At 49.2% G+C, this 25,036-nt stretch overlaps 2 protein-coding genes across 2 annotated transcripts in view; one reads left to right on the forward strand and one right to left on the reverse strand.

The window, feature by feature from the left end:
- The window catches only part of TLN2 (talin 2), a 215,501-nt gene extending 212,939 nt beyond the window's left edge, over window positions 1-2,562 (reverse strand). Inside the window, exon 1 of the mRNA XM_084816675.1 lies at window positions 2,366-2,562. The gene's annotated coding sequence lies outside the window, so the exon portion shown is untranslated. The remainder of the gene's footprint in view (window positions 1-2,365) is intronic.
- On the forward strand, window positions 26-14,017 carry LOC146336916 (uncharacterized). The gene is made up of 4 exons (XM_084817855.1): window positions 26-35; window positions 1,323-2,751; window positions 3,303-3,426; window positions 13,741-14,017. Exons 1-4 carry the CDS (start codon window positions 26-28, stop codon window positions 13,774-13,776), a joined length of 1,599 nt encoding a protein of 532 aa, XP_084673981.1. The 3' UTR covers window positions 13,777-14,017.
- The last annotated feature ends 11,019 nt before the right edge of the window (window positions 14,018-25,036 follow it).

Consider the following 25,036-nt stretch of genomic DNA (forward strand, 5'->3'; position numbering starts at 1 on the left):
GATATTTTGGATTTTTCCGCCAGTAATGCTGACAGGTGAGTGCGGGTGCAAAGTGCTCTCAGCACTGCTATATCGGTGACAGAGTCCTCTCCGGGACACTTTTGAAGCTACACAAGTGGCATTTTCCATTGTCACAGGAAGTGGCTCTTTTAATAATGTCACACCTCTTTCTCATCAGCCAGCTCCCACAGCTGCACAGAATGTAAAAGCAAAAGGTTTTATATACCAACACGTAAAAAGGTCAACAGCTACAGACCTGGTGTAGGGAAGGTGAGCTACAAATCCAGGAAGCCCCTGGGTCAAATCTCACCTCTGCAGTAAATTTGCTACATGGCCTTAGCAAGTCATCCCCTCCACCCATGATGCTCTCTCTCAAGCTTAGCCCCCCACTGGTAACCTGGGGATACTGTCCTACATTACAGGGCCGTTGTAAGGATTATGGATGCGAAGTACTTTGAAAAACTATTATCAAAAACGCAGAACATTATTACTACCATTACTAAGTAGTAATATTAGTACTTAGTAGGAACATTATTACTATTCCTAAGCAAAACTCAACGGCTGATTTCAGCTTCAGCGAACACCATCCACTCCCGACAACAAGTCATTAATTGCTCTGAAACCTCTCCCCATCTCCTCCTCCCTTGAGCTGCATTTCGGGGGTAGCCCTCCTGTGAACATACTTACAGAACAGCCTTAGGCCTGGTCTCCACAAACTGCAGAACCAGGTGGTAGCGTCCTGAGGTGGTAGGATACAGCATACTGCTTCAGGATGCTAAAGGGAGCATACTACTTTTGAACACTGACCCGGCTTGTCGCTTTTCCAGTTCCCTACTGCTGTAATACAACCATATCACAGAGAAAGGTTCCAGCCCTTTCCCTGCTATGGCCGTTTTGGGGGGTTACTTGCAAGGGATTTTTGTTTTAAACATCAGGGAACATTAAACTGGGGTGGGGGGAGGCCCCCCAATTTGCACTCCAAAGTGGTACAGCCCAAGCCACCGCCTCAGGACTCTACCACCTGGCTCTGCTGCATGTCTCAATCTGGAAGTGCCCCTTGCTTTTCCCTGCAGGGCCCCCCCCCCCGCCGCCTCCTGTCTCCATACAGACACAAGGCTGGCCACCCACCCTCTTAGCTTGCATCTGCCTCCCTTCAAGGATCTTAAAAGCCAAAGGAAGCAAACGGGGGTCCACCCTCCCCCTCACACACACTCGCGCGCGCCCCCAGAGATTTCGTTCCCACCTTCAGGGAAGGGAAGGGAAGGGGCGCAAGGAACGCAGCAGGCCAGTAGTCCAGTCCCGCTCATCCATTCCCCTCCCAGGCACAGCAAACCAACACCTAACCTCGGAGGAGGAAGGGGAGAGGGAGAGGCGAATCCCACCGCAAGCAACCCGCACCGCTTCCCCAAAGAGCCCCCGCCGCCGGCTGGAGAGACCCGCCTGGGTCTTCCCCCCGCTTCCCCCCCGGCCCTCCTTGCAGGGTCGCCGTCTCGCTTCCCCCATCAGGAACCCCGCATCCCCTAGGCGGCCCCCCGGCATCGCCACGCCAGGAGCCCCTTCCGGGGCCCTTGGCCCAACTCGCCCCGAACTTCACAGCCGGAGAGCGCCGCCGCCTCCCCCCGGCACCTGCGCCTCGCGCTTCGCTTTCCAAGCCGGGGAGGACGAGCCGGCGCGGCAAACGTGGCCGCCCGGCAAGGGCTCCTTCGCGCCCCCCGGCACCTTCCCAGGTAGCGCCGCAGCCAGAGGGGATGGCGCTGGCCGGGGGGCGCGGGCTGGCCGTCCCGACCCCTCGTCTCCGGGCCGGGCGGAGAGGGCGAGGGGCGCGGGCGCGGCCGAGCGGGCCAACCCGTGCAGCGACCCCCGAGCCGAGCCGCGCCGCGCCGCCGGGCTGGGCTCCGACCCGCGCCAGGGGCGGCGGCGGCTCTCGGAAGGCGAGCGGCGGAGGTCGCGCCTGGCCGGCTGCAGTCGGCTCAGCGCCCGCTCCGGCTGCTTCGCGGGCCGCCCCCCCCCCGCGGAACTGGCCAGCCTGCCGGCGGACGCGCGGCGAGGAGGGCGCGGGGCGCTGCGCTGCCGGGGCTGGGTCCGCCTCGCCGCTCTGCCGCGGCCGCCCGGGGATCGGGGCCCTCCCTCGCCCGGGCCCGCTGCCGGGAAAGCCGCTGCGAAGGGAGCCGGGGCGAGGCGCGCTCGCGAGGGAGGGCAGCCGCGCACCCTCCTTGCCGCGGGGCCGGCGGCGCGCGTGCCGGCGCGCAAGGTCAGCGCCGGCCCCGAGCTGCCCGACCCGCGCCGCCTGCGCGCCGCGGGCACAAACGCGCCCCACGGGGGCCAGGCGGGACCCGCCGCCGCGCGCGCCGGGAAGGGCTCCTACCGCGAGAGGCGAGCGTGGCTGGGCTGCGTCCCGTCCTCCTCCGCGGGCAGCGGCTGCCGGGGCCTCCCCGCCTCTCGCCCGCTCGGAGGCTCCGCGCCTCCCTCCGCCTTCGCGAGCTGCTGCCGCCGCTGCCGCTTCCCAGGCTCCGCGAGCCCCCGGCCCAGGGAGGGCAGGAAACGCGTCATCACCCCGGGACCGGCCGGCCAGCTGGCCTTCCTCCTCCTCCTCCTCCTCCTCCCCCTCCGCTGCCCAGCCCGGGGCTCCCTGGACCGGCCGCCAGCCAGCGGGCCGTGCGCGGTGCGGGCGCGGACTCCGCGCAGCCTCGCAGCCGCCAGATGGCCCCCGTCCAGAACTCGCCCATCGCGCCCCCGAAAGCCACAGGAAAGGTACCCCCAGGCTTCCTCTCCCCCACCCTCGCCCAGGCCTGTGCATGCAAGCGGGGGGTCAGTCCCGTGGAGCTCGGGGGGGCTGCTCCCGCGGAAACGCGAACAGGACCGCGCGCCTCCTGTGCCTCAGAACGACGCATCTTCTCCAAAGGGGACGTTGCCACGTTTTTCTTTTTAAACCTGCCTCTGCTCCTGTGCTTTTAACAGCCGCTGCTCGGGCCGAAATGGAGCAAGCCGCATCGCCGCATCACGGGCGGCAGGGCCTGCTTCGGCCGCGGCGTTTCTGCAGGGCAGATTCCTATTAAAAGCCCAGGAGCAAGGCCAGCAAGGGGGGGGGGGGAGTTGGCAACCCTGCTTCTCGCCCTGCTCACTTGGCTGCTTTCTCGCTGGGGTCCCAAATGGAATAATCTCGCGAGTCTGCCGTGAATCCTGGAATTCCACGCAGTCCCGCTACTTGATGTTGCTGTTGTGACTCATGAGATGCACGGTGAGAAAGATGTCTCTGGGCTGGCAGGACCTGAATGTAAAAAGATGTGCCTTCTTTTTAACAGGCAGTGGAGAAAGGGACGTCTTGCGAGGAAGGCTTTTGTCCTGTGTAGGCTTGCTTGGGATGGGAATGGGTCCCACGCAAGACACAGGGAGCGCCCTCCGCTCAGACCGAGGAGCCGAGCAGAGGTACTTGTCAGTCGCAAAAGCTGCTCTCTGCGTAATTGTGCAGACGGAGGCAGCAGCCTGGGAGACCAGCAGATTGGACCTGGAGGGCAGCATGCAGCAGCAGCAGCAGCTCCCTGGGCTGTTCTTGTGCCCAAGCTCCACTGGGATGGGGGGGGGGGTGCTGTGGCTGCTCCACTCCCTCTAAACCTGGGACTCCCATTGGGCTTTTGTTTCACGTGGAGCATCGTCGGAAGCTGCCTGAGACCAGGTCAGACAGTTAGTCCATCTTCTGGCTCCGCCGCCTCCAACCTGCTGCCCTTCAGATGTGCTGGACTGCAACATCTTTAACCCTGGGTAAAATGCTGGCTGAGGGTGGTGGGAGTTGAAGTCCAAAACATTTGATGCGCACCCCTGGTCTGCTTTGTCCGGCAGCAGCTGTCCAAGGTTTCAGGCAGAGAAGGTCTCTCCCATCTCCTGCTACCTTCGTTTAACTGGAGCAGCTGGGGATTGAACCTGGGACCTCCTACGTGCATAGCAGCTGCTCTGCCACTGAGCTACGATCCCTCCCCAAGTGATCTCCAACGATGTGCTGCTAACTTAAAGACAGCAGCTGAGTTTTAGTTTTGGAAGAGTTTTGAGAGTCCTCCCATGCGCTGGTTCTTATAAGGGACATTGGAAGCTACTGTGTACCAAGTCAGACCCTTGGTCCATCTAGCCCAGTGCTGTCGACACCGACTGGCAGCCATGGCTCTCCGGGTTTTCAGGCAGGATTCTTTCCCAGCCCTACCTGGAGATGCTGCCGGAGATCGAACTTGGGTCCTTCCGCATGCAAAGCAGGGGCTCTGCCACTGAGCTGCGGCCCCTCTGAGTAGGACGTGTGCCTCACACACAACAAAGTTTTACATTCAAGGAAGAAGACAGGGGTGTGTGATTGGTGGTGAATGGTGGACTGAAGTGGGATACGGGACAACCAGAAGGTGGGTCGTGAGAAGGGATGGAGAACATGGTTTGACAAAGAGAGGATAAGACACTTCTCAGCTGTAAGAGGTGACCAAGGAAGCTGATGTCCAGCTTGACAGAGCAATGCAGCTATGTTACATGATTGGACGCCAGTCCAGGCCTACGAACTGAGTTGTGTGTATTCTGGGACACAATGGAATCTGTGATTTATCAATGGAATCTGTGATTTATTGTGCCACAGTCGTCTGATGGACAGAAAATGTGCCATAGGAGACCTGAATGGAAAGTTCTCTGTTCTGCTTTGAAATCCTGGGGCAAGTCAGTGTTTTGGAATTGGTTGTAAATATGCTAAATGGTAACATATATTCAGGGCAGCAAACTAGTATACCTATCCAGCCCTTGACTTCCCCCAGTCTGCACCAGTCTGGGATGGTGTGTGTGAAACCGGAATTACAGTTCCTTTAACCAGAGTGCCCCTTAATGTGGAGGAAATTAAAAACAAAATGAGAGTGCCACCTGCTGCCAGTTCAAGAAACAGATGCAACTGTTCCTTTCAGGGTACAATGGACTACTGCCCTGCTCCGTCAGGAGTGGGCAACTTGTGGCCCTGCAGATGTTTTGGCCTACAGCTCCTATAATCCCTCACCATTGGCTATGCTGGTTAGCAGTGATGGGAGTTTTTGGTCAACCTACAGCAAGGGGCCCCAACTTTTTCGACCCAGGGGCATATGTGGGAAAGTGCTGTGGGCACCACCACAAAATGGCTCCCATGGAGGATGTTGGTAGTCACGTAATGGCTCCTGTGAGGGTCTGACTAGCTAAAAGATGTGTGTGTGTGTGTGTGTGTGTGAGAGAGAGAGAGAGAGGCTAGAGGCTGGGAGGGAGGGGGAAATAGCAAGATAAAGGGGTGAGTAGGAGAGAAAGAGCAAGGCTAGGAAGGGAGAAAGGAGAAGTCTAAGGACAGGGAAGTGAGAGAAATAGCGAGAAAAGGGGCTGGGTGGAGAGAAACAGCAAGCCTAGAGGCTGGGGGGAGAGAGAGCGTGCACAAAAGGGAAAGGTCTGCAGGGATGGAAGACGATTGGGTGGGTCCACGAGGCAACTCTTCACTTCCTGGCTGCCAAGCAGCTGATCAGTGGCAGGTTCAGGAAACAGGAAGGAGAACCGGCCGCCCTTTAATTTAATTTAAACAACTTTCAAGTTGTTTAAATTAAAAATAAATGTTTAAGGGTCAGAGAGTGGAGAGATTTGCGACCACCCTGCAGGGAAGGTGCCCTGTTGGGGACTCCTGACTTAGAGGGGTCCAGGTTGGGAAATGTTGCAGGGATGGGTAAGTTGTGGCCCTCCCAATGTTTTGGCCTACAACTCCCATCAGTCCTAGTCAGCATAGCCAGTGGTGAGGGATCATGGGAGTTGTAGGCCAAAACAACTGGACGGCCACAGGTTTCCCACCCCTGCTTTATAGTATTGTAGTAAAGGCAAGGCATGTGCCTTTTACTCAGAAGTAAGCCCCATTGAGTTTAATGGGCCTTACTCCTCTGTAAGTGGGCATAGGATTGGAGCCTTAGGGTGCAATCCTATGCCTGTTTAGACAGAAAAAAAGTCCTACAACTTCCAGCATTCCCCGGCTGGCTGGCTGGCTGGCTGGCTGGGGAATCCTGGGAGTTGTAGGACTTTTTTACTGTCCAAACAGGCATAGGATTTTGCCCTTAATTACTCTATAACAGGGGCTACTATATGGTTACTCAGGTCCCCAGAAGAGGCATCCTCATATCTTGTCAATCCGTCAAGTCAGATGTATTTATATAGCCTTTTTCTGCATATTATATTATTATTACTATTTGTTTTATTTCTATACCACCTAACAGTTGAAGATCTCTGGGAGATTCACAACAATTCACACACAGAAAAAATAAATACAAACTATACCATTAAAACATTATACAGATTTACAACATTATAATAAAACATAGTCTAAAAATGGTTGAACGTACAACATTTTCAAACAGTTTAAATAGCTAAAAACAATTTCAAGAAACAGTTTCAATAACAGACCTGTTCACAGCCTGTTTGAGCCTCAGAAGTTTCCTTTCTGTGAAATGGGTGTTGTAGCAGAAAATGGTGGGTTCAAAAGAGTGATTTTGTCTTTTGGAGCTCAAACCCCACCTCTGCCTTGGACTTAGGTTCTTGGGCAAGTTATTTTTCTTTTAGCCTTCTAGGAAATGGGTGTTTTCTTATTGGCCATGCCTCCATAGCAGCCATTTTGTGCAAGCACCCACAACACTCAAAATGTCAAATGTGCCTACCATCCAAAAAAGGTTGAGGACCCCTGGACTACTGTCTTTAGGTGGACCACTGATGCATTTCCGGTAAACTACCTAGTTGGTTGCTGTGATTCTTGCAAAGAATGCTGGTTAGCAAGATAATTCTATCATGCCTGTTCTGTAGCTCACGAGGAATGGGTCAAGCAGCTTCCTGCAGCGATAGCAAGACTTATCCAAGGAAAAGCATCTTTTTTGCTACAGGACCAAAAAGTCATTGATAAGGTCAGCTGATCGTTCTAGATACATCCAGTGCTCAGAAAAGTCTTTCTTTCTTTTTAAAAAACCCTCTCTCGTAATCTATTTATTTAAAACAAAACTTCAAAGAGAAAAATGACAAGCTTGCTGCTGTTTATGGCTTGATTTTAAGCAGTAAAAAATCTGATAGCATGGCAGAGAACTGGGAAAGATGGAGGGCCCAGGGGCAATGGATTTTTTATATATATATATATACCATCAAAGTGTTTAGACCCTTAAAAGGGCATTCATCTGTCACACAGTCCATCTCATAAAACTCCCTTGCAAACTTATCTGGCCAGACACAGTGAAGCTGTAACCCTTCTGCTGGAACAGCCTTGCAAAATATAATCAAGAGACTTACCACCAGGCCAGGGAATAATTCAGTTTCATAACTAGCGGATATTAAGCAGATATTAATTTACAGGCTACATTCAAATGGGGAAGTCTTAAGTTAGGTTTGTATTTCTCAAACTTTATGAAATATTTCCACACTCTCCTATCCTAGCTCTCCCTACCAGGGACTTAAAACCAGGAACCTCTGGATCTAAAGCTGGGAGACCTGGCCTAGTGAGCTATTGGAGACTATATATGGTCATCTCCCAGAGCCCTCTCCAAGCACAGAAGGGAACAGAGGTGTGCAGCATTATTGGCACTTGGCAGTGGGGACCATTTTGCAGAGGTGGGGAAGACAGATACATCTGGACTGAGAAGCAGCCGTCCATGAACATGACTCGCATACGTAGCTGACAGTCAGTAGTAGAGCAGATGCTTTAGATCAGTGACTTTAGATGCTGAGGGATCTACTTTGGAGGGATCTACTTTGATGTTTATTAGAACCCTGAGTTCCATTGGCCAGAACCAGGTGCAAAATAAGATAGGGGGACACGTGCTAAGAATTAAGGAACAAGATGCCTCTGAGCCCATTGTCAGCCCAGGAATGTGTGATCAGTATCAGAACCAAGCTCACAAATGCTTTCACACAAACAACCACTCCTGGTTCTCCCCTCCCCAAGAGTTCTTTTTCAGCAACCTAATTTATGAGGGAGAGAAAAAAGCTGTTTAGCTGTTGCAGTTGTTAGACAATGGGGAGTTAGAGCTTTTTTACATGAGGCTGTTAATCGGCTGTTAATCTACTTTCAGATTCATTGCAGAACTGAGATCTGAGCACTACACAAGGAGGGTTTCCTTTCCTGCTTTTCTGCTATGTAACCTCTAGGTGGCACTGTGGTGTAGTGGAATAGCGCAAATAGACAAGTGAAAAAAGTGTTTTCTTTTGCTTTTACAAATAAATATTACATTTTCCCTGCTCTAAAAAACCTTCCTGAAAGTGCTGGTTAGGCACAGAAGCAAAACTGGAGGGTCACGAGGTTGTCTAAAGAATCTGCAAACAACTGTGAGTAGGGAATGCCAAGCACATGATAAATGCCTGGTGTATAGAAGCCCACAGAAGCCCTGCAGATCACCCAGATCTACCATTAGATCCCAATCTATCTTCTCCTCACCCCTGCTTTACATGCAGAAGGTCAATCATTGGCATTTCCAGTTAAATGTAGCTGATCTCCGTCTACCTGAGACCCCAGAAAACTGATGCATGCCAAAGAAGCCAGTGATGGACAATAATTGGACCCAGTATATGGCAGCAGTATCCTGTGTTGACTGCTGTGAGGATATCAGAGGCAGCAAAAGGCCTAGTTCTAAGACGGAGAGGGCTCACCTTTAGGGAAATATGAAGCACACAACACATCTCTACCACACTTCTTCTCAGTGGCTTCACAAGTCCTTTCTTTCTTTGTAGTGACCTGTGGAGATCTGAGTGCCACACACAGTTCTTGGAGTCTGGATTGATGTGTGTGGAATTACTCTAGGCAGGTAGATATTCAGTTTTCAGCACTTCCTAAGTCGATGAAATTATTTTCATGACACTTCACAGGATGTGGAGTGCAGAAATGAATGCAGAAACTGTGAATGTCTGGATGTTATCCTGCCAAAGAAGCAGAAAGTTGCAGAGGCATATCTCTTGCAACAGCTATTCCAATGGGATAAGTGCTCTTACAAGAGTTCAAAAAGAATTCTGTTAGCCTCTTCTTCCAAGATACTACAACGTTACCCAAGAAGGGGTTTTTGCTCCTGGCAACAAGATGAACTGAGTTCTGTGGGTGCCTGAGAGGTTCTTTTTAGGTCACATTCTGATGGTTCTGTTTTACTCATTTGTAACCTTTGAGGATAAAAATGGTCATAGCAGTCAAACTAACAGAATTTTAATTTTAAGAAAAACTGTGCAGTACAAATCAAGACAAAGCATAAATTACAAAGATTCATATATATAATTAGTCCTGGAAGCTGCATCTACTGTAGTATCCAAAATGTTATCACTATAGTATAAATAAAACATTAAAAAACAAAATTGTATATTAGGATGAAAGCTGTTAGTTCTACAAAAATAATGGCTTAGCCCATCTTCGTCTTTTCTCTTTTTCCCTTATACAGTTTGTTAATTTCTTCATGCATACAAAATCCCACATTTTATTTAACCACATTTTATTTAAAGAATGTATGTCTGACAATCTCTAGTATTTTGCATCCAGCCCAGGAGATAGGCCAAGCTCATGGAAACACTGAGAGCCAGGCCCTTTTCCAAGATACTCCATTCCATTTTTTCCAAGATACATCCCTCCACATGGTTTTCTGTCCCCTCACCCCACGCCCACCCAACCGTCAGTCAGCATTCTGTGGCTACCAGTGGAGGCTGGTGGCTCCAGTGTCCGTGGGGCAGTGAATCCGCTCCAGGTTTCAATCAGAAGTCTAAAGGAACTATCCAAGGTGTGGAAGCACCTTGGATAGCTGCTTTAGAGTTCTGACTGAAACCCGGAGCGGATCCACTTCCCCACTGACATCGGAGTCATCAGCCTTCACGGCTGGCTGCCAAGCATTCTCCTTCCACATTGGGCTGTTTTGCCCCCACCCCGCTTTTAGGGATTATTTGCCGTGACTGTTTTTCATCCTTTTGCTAACTTTGGGATTTCCCCAAACCTCCTGACACCTCCCTCTTGTGTGTGGGGGGTGTCGTATTAACTATATAAGCACCAGCATTGGGAGAATGAGTTCGCTGTTGGTACGTAGGATTCAGAAATGGTTTACTCACCCTTTCGCGTCCCTGATTGAAGCTCCCACAGGTTGGGTGAAGGGGATTCACTAGTTTAACTAGACTTTTAGCCAGTGGGTGCTGTTTAGTCCTTATTTATTTTCAACTGATGTGTTTTTAATGTGATGTCTTTGAATGGATGTGTCTTATGTTTTCATGATGTTAACATTTTAATCTGTATTTTATATTGTTAGCCACTTTGAGCACTATTTTTAGTGAAGAGGCAGGATATAAATTAAATTAATAACCAAAATAAAGAAGTGATCTTACATGCCATGACAACTGACCAGGGATTTCAATGGGAAAACACTCTCGTTTTCAGGAAAGAGATCTGAGAGGGAATTAGTCAGGGGTCTGGCAGAACATGAAAGAAGGCTTGACCGTATGGCCTCCTTGGAATTAATGGGCCTTTTGAAAAGTGACTCCCATCCTCAAGACTATGCTGCAAAATGCTTTTGTTTCCACCCTCCCTTTCTTAAAACTACAAAAGGGGGTATTTCCCCCTCAAAATGTTCCCCTGAGGCCTTTCCTTATTTCAGAAAAGCAGGGAGTAAGAGAGTGTCAGGTAACCCTGAGATGTAACGATTTGGGATGAATGATCAAGGCTGAGCTGGGATTTGAACCCAGACCTCCGGATTCAATGTCCGAGGGGTGCTTCACATAATGATGTGTTACCAAGCATGTTTCCTGCAATGTACATGAGGCAAGGAGCCAAGCACCGTCCGCCCACATGTAGCCATGCCCTAGGCCAGGGATGTAGAACCTCTTCCAGCCCAAGGGCCGGAAGCTCTTGGGGGCCACATTCCAGTGGTGGGCGAGGCCGAAGGCAAGAGGGGCGGAGCCAAAATAACAAAAACACTAGCCTATTTTAGCTTCAAGCTCTTACTGCCAGCAACCAAGCCTTGTGAAAAACTGCAGAAAACCACCAAGTGATCAGTGGCTGAGGGATTCGGACTCCAGGAGGGCTGTATTTCACCCCCAGGCTTGAGGTTCTATACCCCGATCTAGGCAGATGGTTAGCGTGTGTCACGCGTCAGATTTTTAGGTGTATTCCTTAACGAATAATCACCCAGACATTTGTCTATTTCATTTAAATTTATTTATTTATTTATTTATTTATACATTTCTATACCACCCAAAAGCCAGAGCTCTCTGGACCTTTCACAATGATTAGTTGGGTTGGAAGGGGCCTATAAGACCATCGAGTCCAGCCCCCTGCTCAATGCAGGAATGTATCCAGTGATCCATATCACACCTTTCAAATCATAATGCGTGCCCAAGGCAGCTTCCAATCATATACAATTTTAAGGGCCAGTACTCAAAGTCCATATAACAAGAAACACCAACAAGAATAAAACATTAAAAGGCAAAAAAGCAACTCAGATTCAATAGTATATGAATACTTAAAAGGAGTAGCAATAAGAATATAAGCAGAGCCATGCTGGATCAGATTGAAGGCCTCTCCAGTCCAGCATTCAGTTCCCACAGTGGCCAACCAGATGTCCCAATGGGGAGCCCCAAAGGAAGACATGGGTGCAACAGCACCCTCCAGCCCATGTTCTCCAGCAACTGGTGTACAGAGGCATTCTGCCTCCGATACTAGAGGTAGCACAGAGCCATCCTGACTAAGAGCCATAGATCGCCTTCTCCAGGAATTTGTCCACTGCCCTTATAAAGCCATCCAAATGGGTGGCCATCGCTACATCTTGTGGTAGCAAATTCCACACTTCAGCCATACACTGTGTGAAGAAGCATTTCCTCCTGTCCTGAATTTCCCACTGTTCAACTTCATTGAAGACCCCATTGAGTTCTAGTATCTAGTATTTCCCCACATAATGCAGATCAAACCTGAATTTTTAAAAGGTTTTAGCCAGCCAAGAGAAGGCTAACAAAGAGGGGCCAAAGTGAGCCCACCTGGGCAGCGGATTCCAAATCTTGGGTGCAGCCACAGAGACGAAGCCTGCCTGATGTGTTCCAGACAGGCCAAACAGGCCTCTGACGTTGGCAGGACATGGAGAAGATCAAAATGTCCAGAGAGGTTGATGCAGGAGCCAGGGGCCATATTGGCACCCATTTTCCTTGGGCAGCTGCCTGGGTCCCATTGCCCCATCGGGGGTGGGGTGGAGGGCATACCACTGATGTCTGCCCTGCACCCTCCCCCTTTTTGCCCTGGTGCTCTGAGCATCGCTCCAGGGCATTGTGGGAAATCAAAATTGTGCCTAGACCCAGGTGCCTGGTGCTGCTCAGAGTGGTTGGCTGGGGAAAGCTGGGAGCCGCAGTCCCACACGTCTGGAGAGCACCAGGTTGGGGAGGGCTGCCTGAAGAAGAAGGCAAAATTGGTACCAATGTGCTAGCTGAATCGGCAAACAGCACAACCCTATATAAGAATGAAGTCCACCTGAACTCAGTAGCCTCCTGAGTAAGCAAGTATGCAGAAGGTTGCAGCCCCAAACCCATGTGATTAATTGACTAAGGCTGCAATCCTGCTCATGCTTACTAAGGAGCAAGGTCCATTCAGCTCAATGGGACTTACTTTTCAGTAAACATGCACAGGGTTGTACGATCAAGTGACAACTGTAATAAAGGTGCTTGACAAGTTTCCCTTAAAAATCAATGTGTGAATCACGAATTGGAGAGACCCCACTCGCCCTCCGTTTGCTTGTTTTGAGGATAGCTATGGTGTGGCCACTTGGAATACTGTGTCCAGTTCTGGTCACCACACCTAAAAAAAGATATTGTAGATCTGGAAAAAGTGCAGAAAAGGGCAACTAAAATGATTCCCTACGAGGGAAGGTTACAAAAGCTGGGGTTGTTTAGCTTGGGAAAAAAAGGAGAGTAAGGGGAGACGTGATAGAGGTCTGCAAAGTTATGCATAGTGTGGAGAATGTGGATAGGGAGACGTTTTTCTCCCTCTCTCCAAATACCAGTGGGGTCATCCCATGAAGCTGATTGGTGGGAGATTCAGGGCAGATGAAAGGAAGGGCTTCTTCCCACAGTGCAGAGTTAAACTATGGGATTCACTACCACAGGATGCAGTGGTGGCCACCGTTGTGGATGGCTTTAAAAGGGGGTTGGACAAATTCCTGGAGGAGAAGGCTGTAAGTGGCTACTAGTCCTGATGGCTCTGTGCTACGTCCAGTACCAGAGGCAGTGAGCCTACGTACACCAGTTGCTGGGGAACATGGGCTGGAGGGTGCTGTTGTGCTCATGCCCTCCTTGTGGGTTCCCAGCCGACAGCTGGCTGGCCACTGTGTGAACAGAATGCTGGACTCGATGAACCCTTGGTCTGATCCAGCATGGTGTGCCGTATGTTCTTATATTCTTATGTTCTTATGGCTAACAAAGTACTACAACACAGCTGTTCTTCCCAGCCCCTTATCTTCCCCATGTTAACGGGAATTAATTTTTTGTTGCTGTTATAAAAGCAGAGTGTTGGTGGTGTATATCCCCACCCCGCACTACCTTTAAAAAAACCCCAAATACTATTCTGTAAAAGGGGGAAACCATCTTTGCCTTTAATAGCAGCTGTATTGTTGGCGCCTTGTTTTCAGAGGAGCTGTTAGAAATAAATGCAAGAGTGATGATATACATTGATAGTTCTGCTTTCATTCTGTTAGTAGCTGGCAACAGCTGTGCCTGCCTTTTGTCCAGAGGTTTTATTATTCCTCCTTGCAGGTCCTGCTTGTGATTTACACCAGCACAGCCCTCTGATACAATTTAAAACAACAAAATGCAGCTGAGGACGTGTTCAGATGGATCTCGACAACACGCGTTGCCTGGTTTCTGTGCGGTTCCAAAGGAAAGGATCTCAAGTCACAAAAGTGTATTTCTTTTCCTGGAGAGCTGCCAGAATTTAATTGGCTTCACTAGTGAAATTCATTATTATAAATCTTGTTGTATTTGTAAGTTTAATAAACTATGAACATCTGCTTACAACATGGCCCAGGAAGAGACCTTGCTGTGTATTCCTTTTGCATAAACCTTTTCCATTCCATTTGAAGTCAACATTTATTTGTACTTTTGTACAGTGACGATAGGAAGCCAGGGCCTTTATGTGCTTCAGGATATTTTATTTACTCTTGTGTGAAAAAATAAATACAAAATAAATCACTTTTCTAAAGCCTAGAAAGGAGGCCTGGGTGCTGCAGGGGGAAAAAAAGGCATTTATTTGAACCTTCCTCAATCAAGAGCCCTTGGAAAGGGAAGGGAGCTGTGGAAAAGCTAGATCTGTTCCCTTTCTGTTAGGTGAGGTGCTGTAGCTCAGAGGCAGAGTGCGAACCACATGGAAAAGGTCTCAGGTTCAGTCCCCAGCAGCACCGGATCTGGCCGGGAAAGACTCCGGTCTGAAGCCCTGGAGAGCAACTGCCAGTCCATGCAGAGTAGAAAACACTGAGCTAGATGGACCAAGAGCTTTTCTAAACAAGGCATTCACTGTGCACACATAGTTCCCTGCTCATGTTTGCTTACGGGTTCTTTAGACGCTGACATGACCCTCCAGCTTTGCTTCTGCTTTTAAACAGCACTTTGGGTGGGGCGGGGGGGGGGTTAGAGCAGGGAAAACGTGGCATTTATTTGTGAAGGTGAAAGAAAGTGCTTTTTCCACTTGTGCAATTGCTCTATTCCATAGCAACACAGTGCGGCATAGAGGTATTTAGTGGGGAAGTAAGAAAAGAAACACCCTTTGCGTAGTGCTCGGATCTCAAGAGCCAGGTGGTTACAGCAATTAGTAATAGGACCGGGCCTTTTGCTTGATGGTTACAGTCCGGATTCCCCCCCAGACTCGAAATGGCTAAAGTTTAGCTGGGATTATCTACTAGGGTGCTGGGAAAGACTGAATGCAAAAGGAGGAGGGGACGGCAGAGGATGAGGTGGCTAGATAGCATCACTGATGCAATGAATACGGACTTGAGCACGCTCCGGGAGAGAGCGCAGGACAGGAAGGCCTGGTGTGCTCTGGTCCGTGGGGTCACGAAGAGTCGGACACGACTGAACGACTGAACAACAAATCTACTAGGGATGAGAATTCAAGCCCAGTCCATTTACAGCCTTCAGAAATCCATGCGTCATGTGCTCATCATCTTTCTTTGCAATGTTTACCATGTGCAGTCAGTACATTGCAGGGCTTCCCAACCTTTTTGGATCCATGGGCACTTTCGGAATTCTGAACGGGTGTTGTGGGTGTGCTCCCAAAGTGGCTGCCACGGTGGGCACAGCTGGACACAAAATGCTCCTTTCTCAGAAGGCAAACTGGCGAGACTGAAAGAAAAGGACCTTGCAAAGTTCAAGGCAGAGGTGGGGTCTGAGCACCAAAGCACAAAGCCAGTTTTGGGGACCCAAATCAAGATGGCGCTGGAGGGCAGCCCTGCGCTGTGCAGCATGCTCGCCCCCTCCCAGTTAAAAGAAAATGAACTCTGACAGATCTTAAGAAATGAAATAAAAATCAGGAGGGGCAGGGAGCCCAATAGGCGCCAAGAGAGGTGTCTGTGGGCCCGTTGGTGCTCAGGGACACCACGCCGGAGACCCCAGACCTATTGGGTCTTCAGCTTTCTGCCTCAGGAACCCACCTCCCAAACTCCCATGGCAGGGTTGCCTCCTCCCCCATGGCGTTTGGAACGTTTGCACTGAGTTGCAGCTTCAAATGACATCGTGCATTGAGGGCCAGACTGTCTGAGTGGCTGTCGCGGACGATTTCGATGGCTTTAAAAGGGGGTTGGACAAATTCCTGGTGCATAAGGCTACCCATGGCTACTAGTCCTGATGGCTCTGTGCTAGCTCCAGTATCAGAGGCAGTGAGCCTATGCACACCAGTTGCTGGGGAACATGGGCGGGAGGGTGCTGTTGTGCTCATGCCCTGCTTGTGAGTTTCCCGCGGGCAGCTGGTTGGCCAGTGTGTGAACAGAATGCTGGACTAGATGGAGCCTTGGTCTGACCCAGCAGGGCTCTTCTGAGGTTCTTATGATCTAACATGCTGTTGTCTGTAGTTGTGGCGGAGAGCCCTGGCCCAAAAACGTCTCTGGTTCTGGGAGGTCATGCTACATACAGCTGGTTGTGTGTGTGTGTGTGTGTGTGTGTGTGTGTGTGTAGTGTGACAGACTTTGTCTTTAGATTTCTATATGTTTCTCCCTCCCTCTGTTTTAATTATATTTGTGTAGGGAATATATTTCCATATATATTATTTATACCCTGACTTTCTGTCCCCTAACCTTCAAGGGGGCTACAAACTATGACAAAAACAGCCCCCCCCAACCTGGCACCCTCCAGATGTGTCGTACCACAACTCCCACCATCCACAGCTGGCTGTGGATGATGGGGTAGTGATTCAACACATCTGGAGGGCGCCAGTTTGGGGAAGGCTGACCAACACCATAAAACATTAAAGCAACCGTACACAGTTCACAAACGCATAAACACAACCCTCATGAGCAGCATTCCATCCTCTTTGCTTCCCTTTTGACTGTTCTCCTCCTGTGGTGTACTGGTTACAGTGGTGGACAAGGAGTGGAGAGGCCCCAGTTCAAATCTCCACTCGGCTATGAAGATCACCTAATGGTCCTGCAGCAGTCCCTCTCTCTCAGCCTACGCTACCTCACAGGGCTGTTGTGAGGACAGAATAAGGAGGGCAGAAGAACTGCGTACTCTGCCTTGAGCTCCTTGGAGGACAGGTGAGATATAACTGTAACCCCTAAGTACCACCCCAATCCTGGTGAAAGATGGTGAGTCTAACAGCACCATCCTGTACATATTATCCAGAAGTAAGTCACATTGTGTTCAGTGGGTCTTACTCCCAGGTAAGAGTGCTTTGGCTCATAGGCTTACCAGTGCTGTGTTTTTTATGGTTTATTTCACCCCTCTTACTGCATGCTTGCTTTACGTTTTTATGATGTTGTTTTTCTTTCTCCCCACCCCACCCCCTCTGGTTATACTGCATAATTTTAAATTTTTGCATGGAATGTTTCTAACAGATGTTTGTAGCTGCTTTGGGAGCTTCATTTGGCCAAAAGGCGGGTTCAAAGTGTAAGGCATAGTAAATAATTGCTTTGGAAAGTCCAATTAGAATGAACAATGCAAATGGCTCAAGTTGTGTAATTTCTTCCAAATACACATTTTTGAAATGATATATAACATTCTGAAAAGGAATAGTTTCCAATTTCTGCATCACTTTCTAGACACACTTGAGTCGTGCATGGCCCAATCCTATGTATGTTTACTTGGAAGTATGAACCTACCAGTATGAACCACTCTGAAATCTGTTTTAGATATGGAGCGGTATATAATTATTGTAAATCAATCAATAAATAAACCTACCCATACACTGCAATCAACACTGGACGCCCTCCCCTGAGTGCCTCCTCCAAGGGAGGTTTGGAGGATGGCAGCAAGGAAGAGGATCTTTTCCGTGGTGGCCTCTAATGCTAGAACGCTCTTCCCAGTGAGGCCCACCTAGCGTCAACACTATCATCTTTCCAGTGCCAGGTTAAGGCTTTCCTCTACTTCCAGGCATTTGATGGCATATGGTTTTATATGACGTTATTACATTGTATTTTAGGCTCTTAATCTTTGTAAACCAACCAGAAAGCTTTGGCTCTTGGGTGGTATAGAAATGTAAGAATGGATGCATGCATGCAGGAAAGGCCTGCTGTGTTCAGTGAGGCTCACTTCTAGATAAGTGTGCATAGGTTGCAGCCTTATAATTAGTTGATGGTAAGTCCCATCGGACTCATAAGGTTTACTTCTGACTCAATATGTGGAGGATTAGGCTAAACATCCATTTGCACAGAAGAGTAGAAGGCTATACATTTCCCCCCCACCACCCCATTTTGAGAAGCAATTCCACAAATGAGAGAGAGGAAGGAAATGAGAGAGTTTTGATTACTCCACTTTACAGGGCTGGCCCAGCCCTACCATCAGGCAAAGTGAAGAGGAGGCCCCAGGCAGCAGAAGATGGGTGGTGGTGGTGGCAGTGAGTGGCTGGAGGACAGAGCTGCGTGTGTACCAGGCTAGTTTAGGGGGCACCTGCCCTGTGCCCCCTAAGCGAGCCTAATGTAGCAGAGAGACAGCTGATATTGAAGTACGTTTTGACTTCCTGAAACAAAAAAGGACACATATAGGAAGTGGAAGGAAGGCCAAGCAACAAAGGAAGAGTACAGGCAGGTAGCACAGAATTGCAGGGATGGCGTCAGAAGGGCTAAAGCTGAGAATGAGCTGAGGTTAATGAGGGATGCTAAAAACAACAAAAAGGCTTTCTTCAGCTACGTGCATAGTAAAAGGCAGAGGAAAGAAATAAGGATGGCAAAATGATGACAGATGACAAAGAAAAGGCAGAGGTGCTCAATTCCTACTTTGGATCAGTCTTCTCCCAAAAGAGGGTCTATGACCCCCCTGGCAAGGACAGGCTGAAGGGGCAGGATGGCAGCTCGAGATCGATAGGCAATATGCTCAAGGAGCACCTAATTACTTTGAATGAGTTCAAATCTCCAGGGCCAGATGAACTGCCTAGAGTCCTAGAGTAATAAAGGAACTGGCAGAAGAACTCTCAGAACCACTGTCTATTCTCTTTGAGAAATCATGGAGGACGGGGGAAGTGCCAGATGACTGGAGGAGGGCTAATGTGGTCCCTATCTTCAAAAAGGGTAAAAAGGAGGAACCTGGGAACTACAGACCAGTCAGTCTGACATCCATCCCTGGGAAAATTCTGGAGCAGATGATAAAGCAATCCACCTGTAAGCACCTTGAAAACAATGCAGTGATTACTCGAAGCCAACAAGGATTTGTCAAGAACAACTCCTGCCAGATGAATCTGATCTCATTTTTTGATCAAGTAACCTCCCTTGTGGATTGTGGGAATCCTGTAGACATCATATGCCTCAACTTCAGCAAAACTTTCGACAAAGTGCCCCATGATATCCTGATGAGCAAACTAGTGAAAAGTGGGCTAGATGAAACAACGATCTGGTGGATCCACAGTTGGCTACAGAATCGAGCTCAAAGAGTGCTTATCAATGGGATCTTCTCAAACTGGGGAGAGGTAACGAGTGGCTCAGTCCTGGGCCCAGTGCTCTTCAACATTTTTATTAATGACTTGGAGGAGGAGGTGCAGGGAATGCTGACCAAATTGGCAGATGACACAAAATTGGGCGGGATAGCTAATACTTTGGAAGACAGAAACACAATTCAAAGTGATCTGGATAGACTGGAGCGCTGGGCAGAAAACAACAGAATGACATTTAATAGGGATAAATGCCAAGTTCTGCACCTAAGAAAAAGAAACCAAATGCACAGTTACAAGATGGGGGATATGTGGCTCAATAACACTACAAGCGAGAAGGATCTTGGAATTGTTGTCGATCACAAGCTGAATATGAGCCAACAATGTGATATGGCTGCAAAAAAGGCAAATGCTATTTTGGGCTGTATTAATAGAAGCATAGCTTCCAAATCCCAGGAAGTACTAGTTCTCCTCTACTCAGCACTGGTTAGGCCTCATCTGGAGTACTGTGCCCAGTTCTGGGCACTACATTTTAAGAAGGATGCAGACAAGGTGGAGAGGGTTCAGAGGAGGGCAATGAGGATGATCAGGGGACTGGAAACAAAGCCCTATGAGGAGAGACTGAAAGAACTGGGCATGTTTAGCCTTGAGAAGAGAAGACTGAGGGGAGATATGATAGCGCTCTTCAAGTCCTTGAAAGGTTGTCCCAGAGAGGAAGGCCAGGATCTCTTCTCGATCTTCCCAGAGTGCAGGACACAGAATAATGGGCTGAAGTTACAGGAAGCCAGATTCTGGCTGAACATCAGGAGAAACTTCCTGACTGTTAGAGCAATATGACAATGGAATCAATGACCTCGGGAGGCGGTGGGCTCTCCCACACTGGAGGCCTTCAAGACGAGGCTGGACAGCCATCTGTGAGGGATGCTCTGACTTGGATTCCTGCACTGAGCAGGGGGTTGGACTCAATGGCCTTGTAGGCCTCTTCCAACCCTACTATTCTATGATTCCAGTCTGGTCTGTTTCTGGGCATGGAATGAGGAAGGGAGGGCACCATCTTGTCCTTTGCTTCAGGCAGCCCTGCCATTTTACAAACAACCTTCCTAGGTTGTGATCTTATTATTTCCTTATTCCAATAACGAACTACTTCCTCTTTGATCACTATGAGGATGATGATTTCAACATTGGTTTGATAACACACAAATGAAGAAAACTACACAAATTAAAGAGCTGGGAAAAGTGCACAAAAGGGCAACTAAAATAATCAAGGGGCTGGAGCATCTCCCCTACAAGGGAAGGTTACAACGGCTGGGATTGTTTAGCTTGGGAAAAAGGAGGGTCAGGGGAGACATGATAGAGGTGTACAAAATCATGCCTGGGATGGAGAAAGTGGAGAGGGAGACATTTTTCTCCCTCTCTCAAAATACAAAAGCCAGGATCATATCATGAAGCTGATTGGCGATAGACTCAGGAGGACTTCTTCACACAGTGCACAAACTATGAAGTACGCTACCTCAAGATGTAGTGATGGCCACCAGCTTGGATGGCTTTAAAAGGGGCTTAGACAAATTCTTGGAGGAGAAGGCTATCACTGTCTACTAGGCTTGAGGGTGATGTGCTACCTTCAGAACCAGAGGCAGTGAGCCTATGTACACCAGTTGCTGGGGAACATGGGTGGGAGGGTGCTGCTGCACTCATGCCCTGATTGTGGGTTCCTGGTCGACAGCTGGTTGGCCACTGTGTGAACAGAAAGTTGGACTAGATGGACCCTTGGTCTGATCCAGCAGGGCTCTTCTTATGTTCTTATGTTCTTACACATTATCTAAACTTTGATAAGGGGAGGCCATAGCGGGAGGAAGGGAAGATGGAGTCAAGGATAATAGGAGGAAAATATGGTTCCTGATCAGTTACATACACTTGGCTCAGTTTCAGTACATGATGAGGACTGAGTAAGGGAGTTCTTTATGTTCTTTCTTCACCAGTGTTGTGTAGTGCATAGAGTGTTGCACTATAATTGGGCAGAACCAGGTTCAAATCCTCACTCGGACACCTTGGTTTGTCTCAGCTAAGCCTACCTCAAAGGGTTGTTGTAGGGCAAGGAGGGGGAACGACATATGCTACCCTCAATTTGTTGCAGGGAAGGCAAGATATAAATGTAATTAATAGATAAATCATGTGTTGTAATCTTGACTGCAGAAAGAAAAATGTCTTCAGTAAAATGACTTTTTAAAGAAACCTGAGGTTGGCTGTCTGTCTGTCTGTCTGTCTGTCTGTCTGTCTTTCTTTCTTTCTTTCTTTCTTTCTTATTACATTTGCATTTGCTTTCACATTCCTGGAGTCAATAATTGGCGAAATGATGCTTTGTTGAGTTAAATATTGAAATTCTCATCCTCGGGGTACAGTCATGTATGTATTCAAATAAAATCCTATGTAAGTTCTCTTACACAGTCCTGCTCCCATTCAACGCAGTGGGGCCTGTGCAGGAGACCTTCCTGGTGGAATGTGCCCTCAACAATGGAATGGTGCAGATTAACAAGGCAACAACTGCAAAGCAACCAATGTTTATTCAGCTAGGTTTTCAGAACAGGTGGTGAGCTGATGGACACACAGGAAGCCTTTTCCAGATGTTGTCAGCTGCCCCTGGAGAGGCCACGGCATTATCTACGGTGATCTTTTTGAGAAGCAATTTAGAGGCCCCCCCCCAATGGATTGAGGGACCAAGGCTTCAATACGTGTTAAACGAACTCTTCATATTGCATTGGGCTTGGTCTTCTCTCCAGAATGTGACCCACAAATGCTGTCTTGGTCTCTTGTGGCACTGCCGAGTCTAATGACTCCAGCGGCCCTGATCCGGATTAACCCTGCTGCTAAGATACAGAAGGAGGAATCCCATTTCTTTGGCCAGGGTGGTGGGATTGTTTTTTTTCAGCCACTAAAACAAAGCAGATGTTCTTGGACAGAACTCCAGACTGTACATTCTTCCACATCTATAATCAGATGCAATTATAAATCAATTTTATATGCACATACCTTCTTATCCGAGACCGCTGTGGATTAATGCGGTTGGAGTTTTGCCATCCCAATTAGTGGGGGAGGGCCAGAAGAAGGAGCAGACTAAAGAGTGAAGTCATCTCCGTTCTTGCCTTTCCAAGAGGTGGCCATGTGGAGAGGGCCCACAGCTCCGTGGTGGAGCGTGAGCTCCACGCGCCAAAGGCCCCAGGCAGAACCCTGACATCTTTGATTAAAAGGGTCAGGTTGCACATCATGAGAAAGAGACTTGTCTGAAACTCTGGACAGCTATTGCCAGTCAGAGAAGACCAGGCTTCCCCAACCTGTTGCCCTTCAGATGTGTTGGACTGCAACTCCTATCATCCCCAGCTAGCACGGCCTATGTTGGGGATAGGCTGCCCTAGGCATACTAATGGTGTGGTAATGTAAATGTTGCTTGTCAGACTGAATTGCATTTCACCGACTGGGAATGTTTTCCCGCTGTGTGGATTGCCCCTTTCGCACAAAGCAGAGGCGCTCATATCCTCAGAAGGGCATCGCTGCCACACTACAGAGCAAAACTGGTGTAACCATCCTTCCTTCTCTCCCCCCAGGGAAGCAAAAAACTATATCTGTAACCTAGACATACGTTTGTGATCTTCCTGTCTATATTTTATATTTCATATTTATTATGCTCCATGTTTTTATTGTAACGTGGCGTGAATGTGCCATATAATAAATAAATAAATCTCCCCAGGGAATCCTGGGAGCTGTAGTCCTATGAAGAGGGCAAAAGGCCTATATCTGAGAATCCCCAGCACCCACGCCAAACTACAGATCCCAGGATCCTTTGGAGGAAGCCACGCCTGGTATAAAACTGATTCAGGTTTCTAAGGTAGAGATGCTCCAGCCTAGTTGGTTCTATAATATGTTCTTGCTAGATGACAACTACTTTGAAAGCCAAAAGCCTCCACTGTCTCCCAGGGTTCTGAGAAGGGGCATAGTGGAGCCAGGGCTCGCAGGATTGAAGCCCCCCGAACTTTTACTTAGCAGGGACCCTGACATCATCTGCCACACCCTGTTCTGTCTGAGCATAGCTGCAATCCTCACCCTGGCTGGGTTTGCATGATCATGGAGAGGGAAATAAGCCATGGGGGCTTATTTTCCCCACGGTTCATGCCGGTCACATGTTGGGGGGATTTGCATAATTACCTTCACCAGTGCAACTTGCTGTCTCATGTGAACCCAGCGAGGGTGGCTTGTTGCCATGGGTAACAAGCCACCCAGAACCCATGGGCTGTTGTGGGGTTCTGTGGTAGCTTGTTAACCATGGCAAGAAGCCACCCTCACCAGGTTCGCACAAGACCAGCAAGGGTAATTATGCAAATCTCCTATTTGGATGGTCCGCCCCAGGAGACTGATGGAAACCAATGGATTTCTGACTGCTCTTGAGGATTTTCCAGTGGCGAGAACTGGTGATCCAGCCGAGGCCCTAGCCTCACTGTGGAACCGTGAGATGTGGAGGGCCATCGACTTGATTGCACCCGAGTGCCCTCTCCGGTGCTGTAGAGCCCGCTCCACTCCTTGGTATACTGGGGAGCTGTGGGCAATGAAACAGGCTGGATGTCAGCTAGACCGCAAATGGCGCAAGACTCAAAGTGAAGACAACCAAGCATGCTCTGGAGCGCATAATCGTGCCTACTGCATGGCAGTGTGGGCAGCAAAGAAGGTTTATTTTGCTGCCTCCATTGCGTCCTCAAGAGGCCATCCAGCAGAGCTCTTCCAGGTGGTCTGGCGGTTCTTAACATCTTCCCCAGTAAATGGGGCCCTGGCCCAGTCAAGGACCCACTGTGACCTTTTTACATCGCACTTTGAGGACAAAATCGCTTGGCTCTGCAGCGAACTTGATGCTGTTGTTAGTGCAGTACCAGTTGAGGGGTCTGATGCCACCATCTGCCCAATTTTGTGGGATCAGTTCCGGTAGTTGTGGCCTGATGATGTGGACAAGATGCTTGCAATAATGTGACCAACCACATGCCCTCTTGGTCCCTGTCTCTCCTGGCTAATAAAAGCTAGCCGAGAGGGCATGACTGGGTGGATCCAGGGAGTGATAAATGCTTCCCTACCGAAAGGGGTGGTCCCTGCTGTCCTTAAAGAGGCAGTAGCGTGGCCACTCCTGAAGAAGGCCACTCTGGACCCAATGGTATTAGACAACTACTGCCCAGGTGCAAATACCCCTTTTCTAGGGAAGGTACTTGAGTGGGTCGTAGCGGACCAACTGCAGGCACTCTTGGAGGATGCTGATTATCTAGACCCATTTCAATCTGGGTTTTGTCCTGGTTACGGGACTGAATCAGCCTTGCTCACCCTGGTGGATGACCTTTATCAAGAGAGGGACAGGGGGAGTGCAAACCTGTTAATTCTGCTTCATCTCTCATCAGCTTTTGATACCATCGAGTATGAGATCCTCCTGGATCGACTCTGTGGGATGGGTATTGGAGGCACTGTGCTACAGTAGTTCCAGTCCTACCTATGGGGCCGATTTCAGAAAGTAACATTGGGTGACTATTCCTCGGCCCCTTGGCAACTGAGCTATGGGGTTCCGCAGGGTACCATCTTGTCCCCAGTGTTGTTTAACATCTATATGAACCCGCTGGGAGTGGTCATTAGGGGATTTGGAGCTAAATGCCATCAGTATACTGATGACATGCAGCTCTCTCTCCCTGTGACATCTGAATCAGGAGAGCCTGTGCAAGTCCTGAATCAGTGCCTAGACTCAGTAATGGGCTGGACGAGGGCCAATAAACTGAAGCTGAATCCTGGCAAGACGGAAGCCCTGTGGGTGAGTGGTTCCCGGGTCAGAGAGATAGGCTCATTGCCTGTTCTGGATGGGGTTGCACTCCCTCTGGAAGATCAGGTCCGTAGTCTGGGGGTACTCCTAGATCCATCATTGCCGCTGGAGGCCCAAGTGGTCGCAGCAGCTCGGAGTGCCTTTTACCA

The sequence above is a fragment of the Heloderma suspectum genome, chromosome 11 (genome assembly GCF_057233095.1).
Source record: "Heloderma suspectum isolate Gila_16-S chromosome 11, 16-S_ref, whole genome shotgun sequence".
NCBI classification, from domain to species: Eukaryota; Metazoa; Chordata; class Lepidosauria; order Squamata; family Helodermatidae; genus Heloderma; species Heloderma suspectum.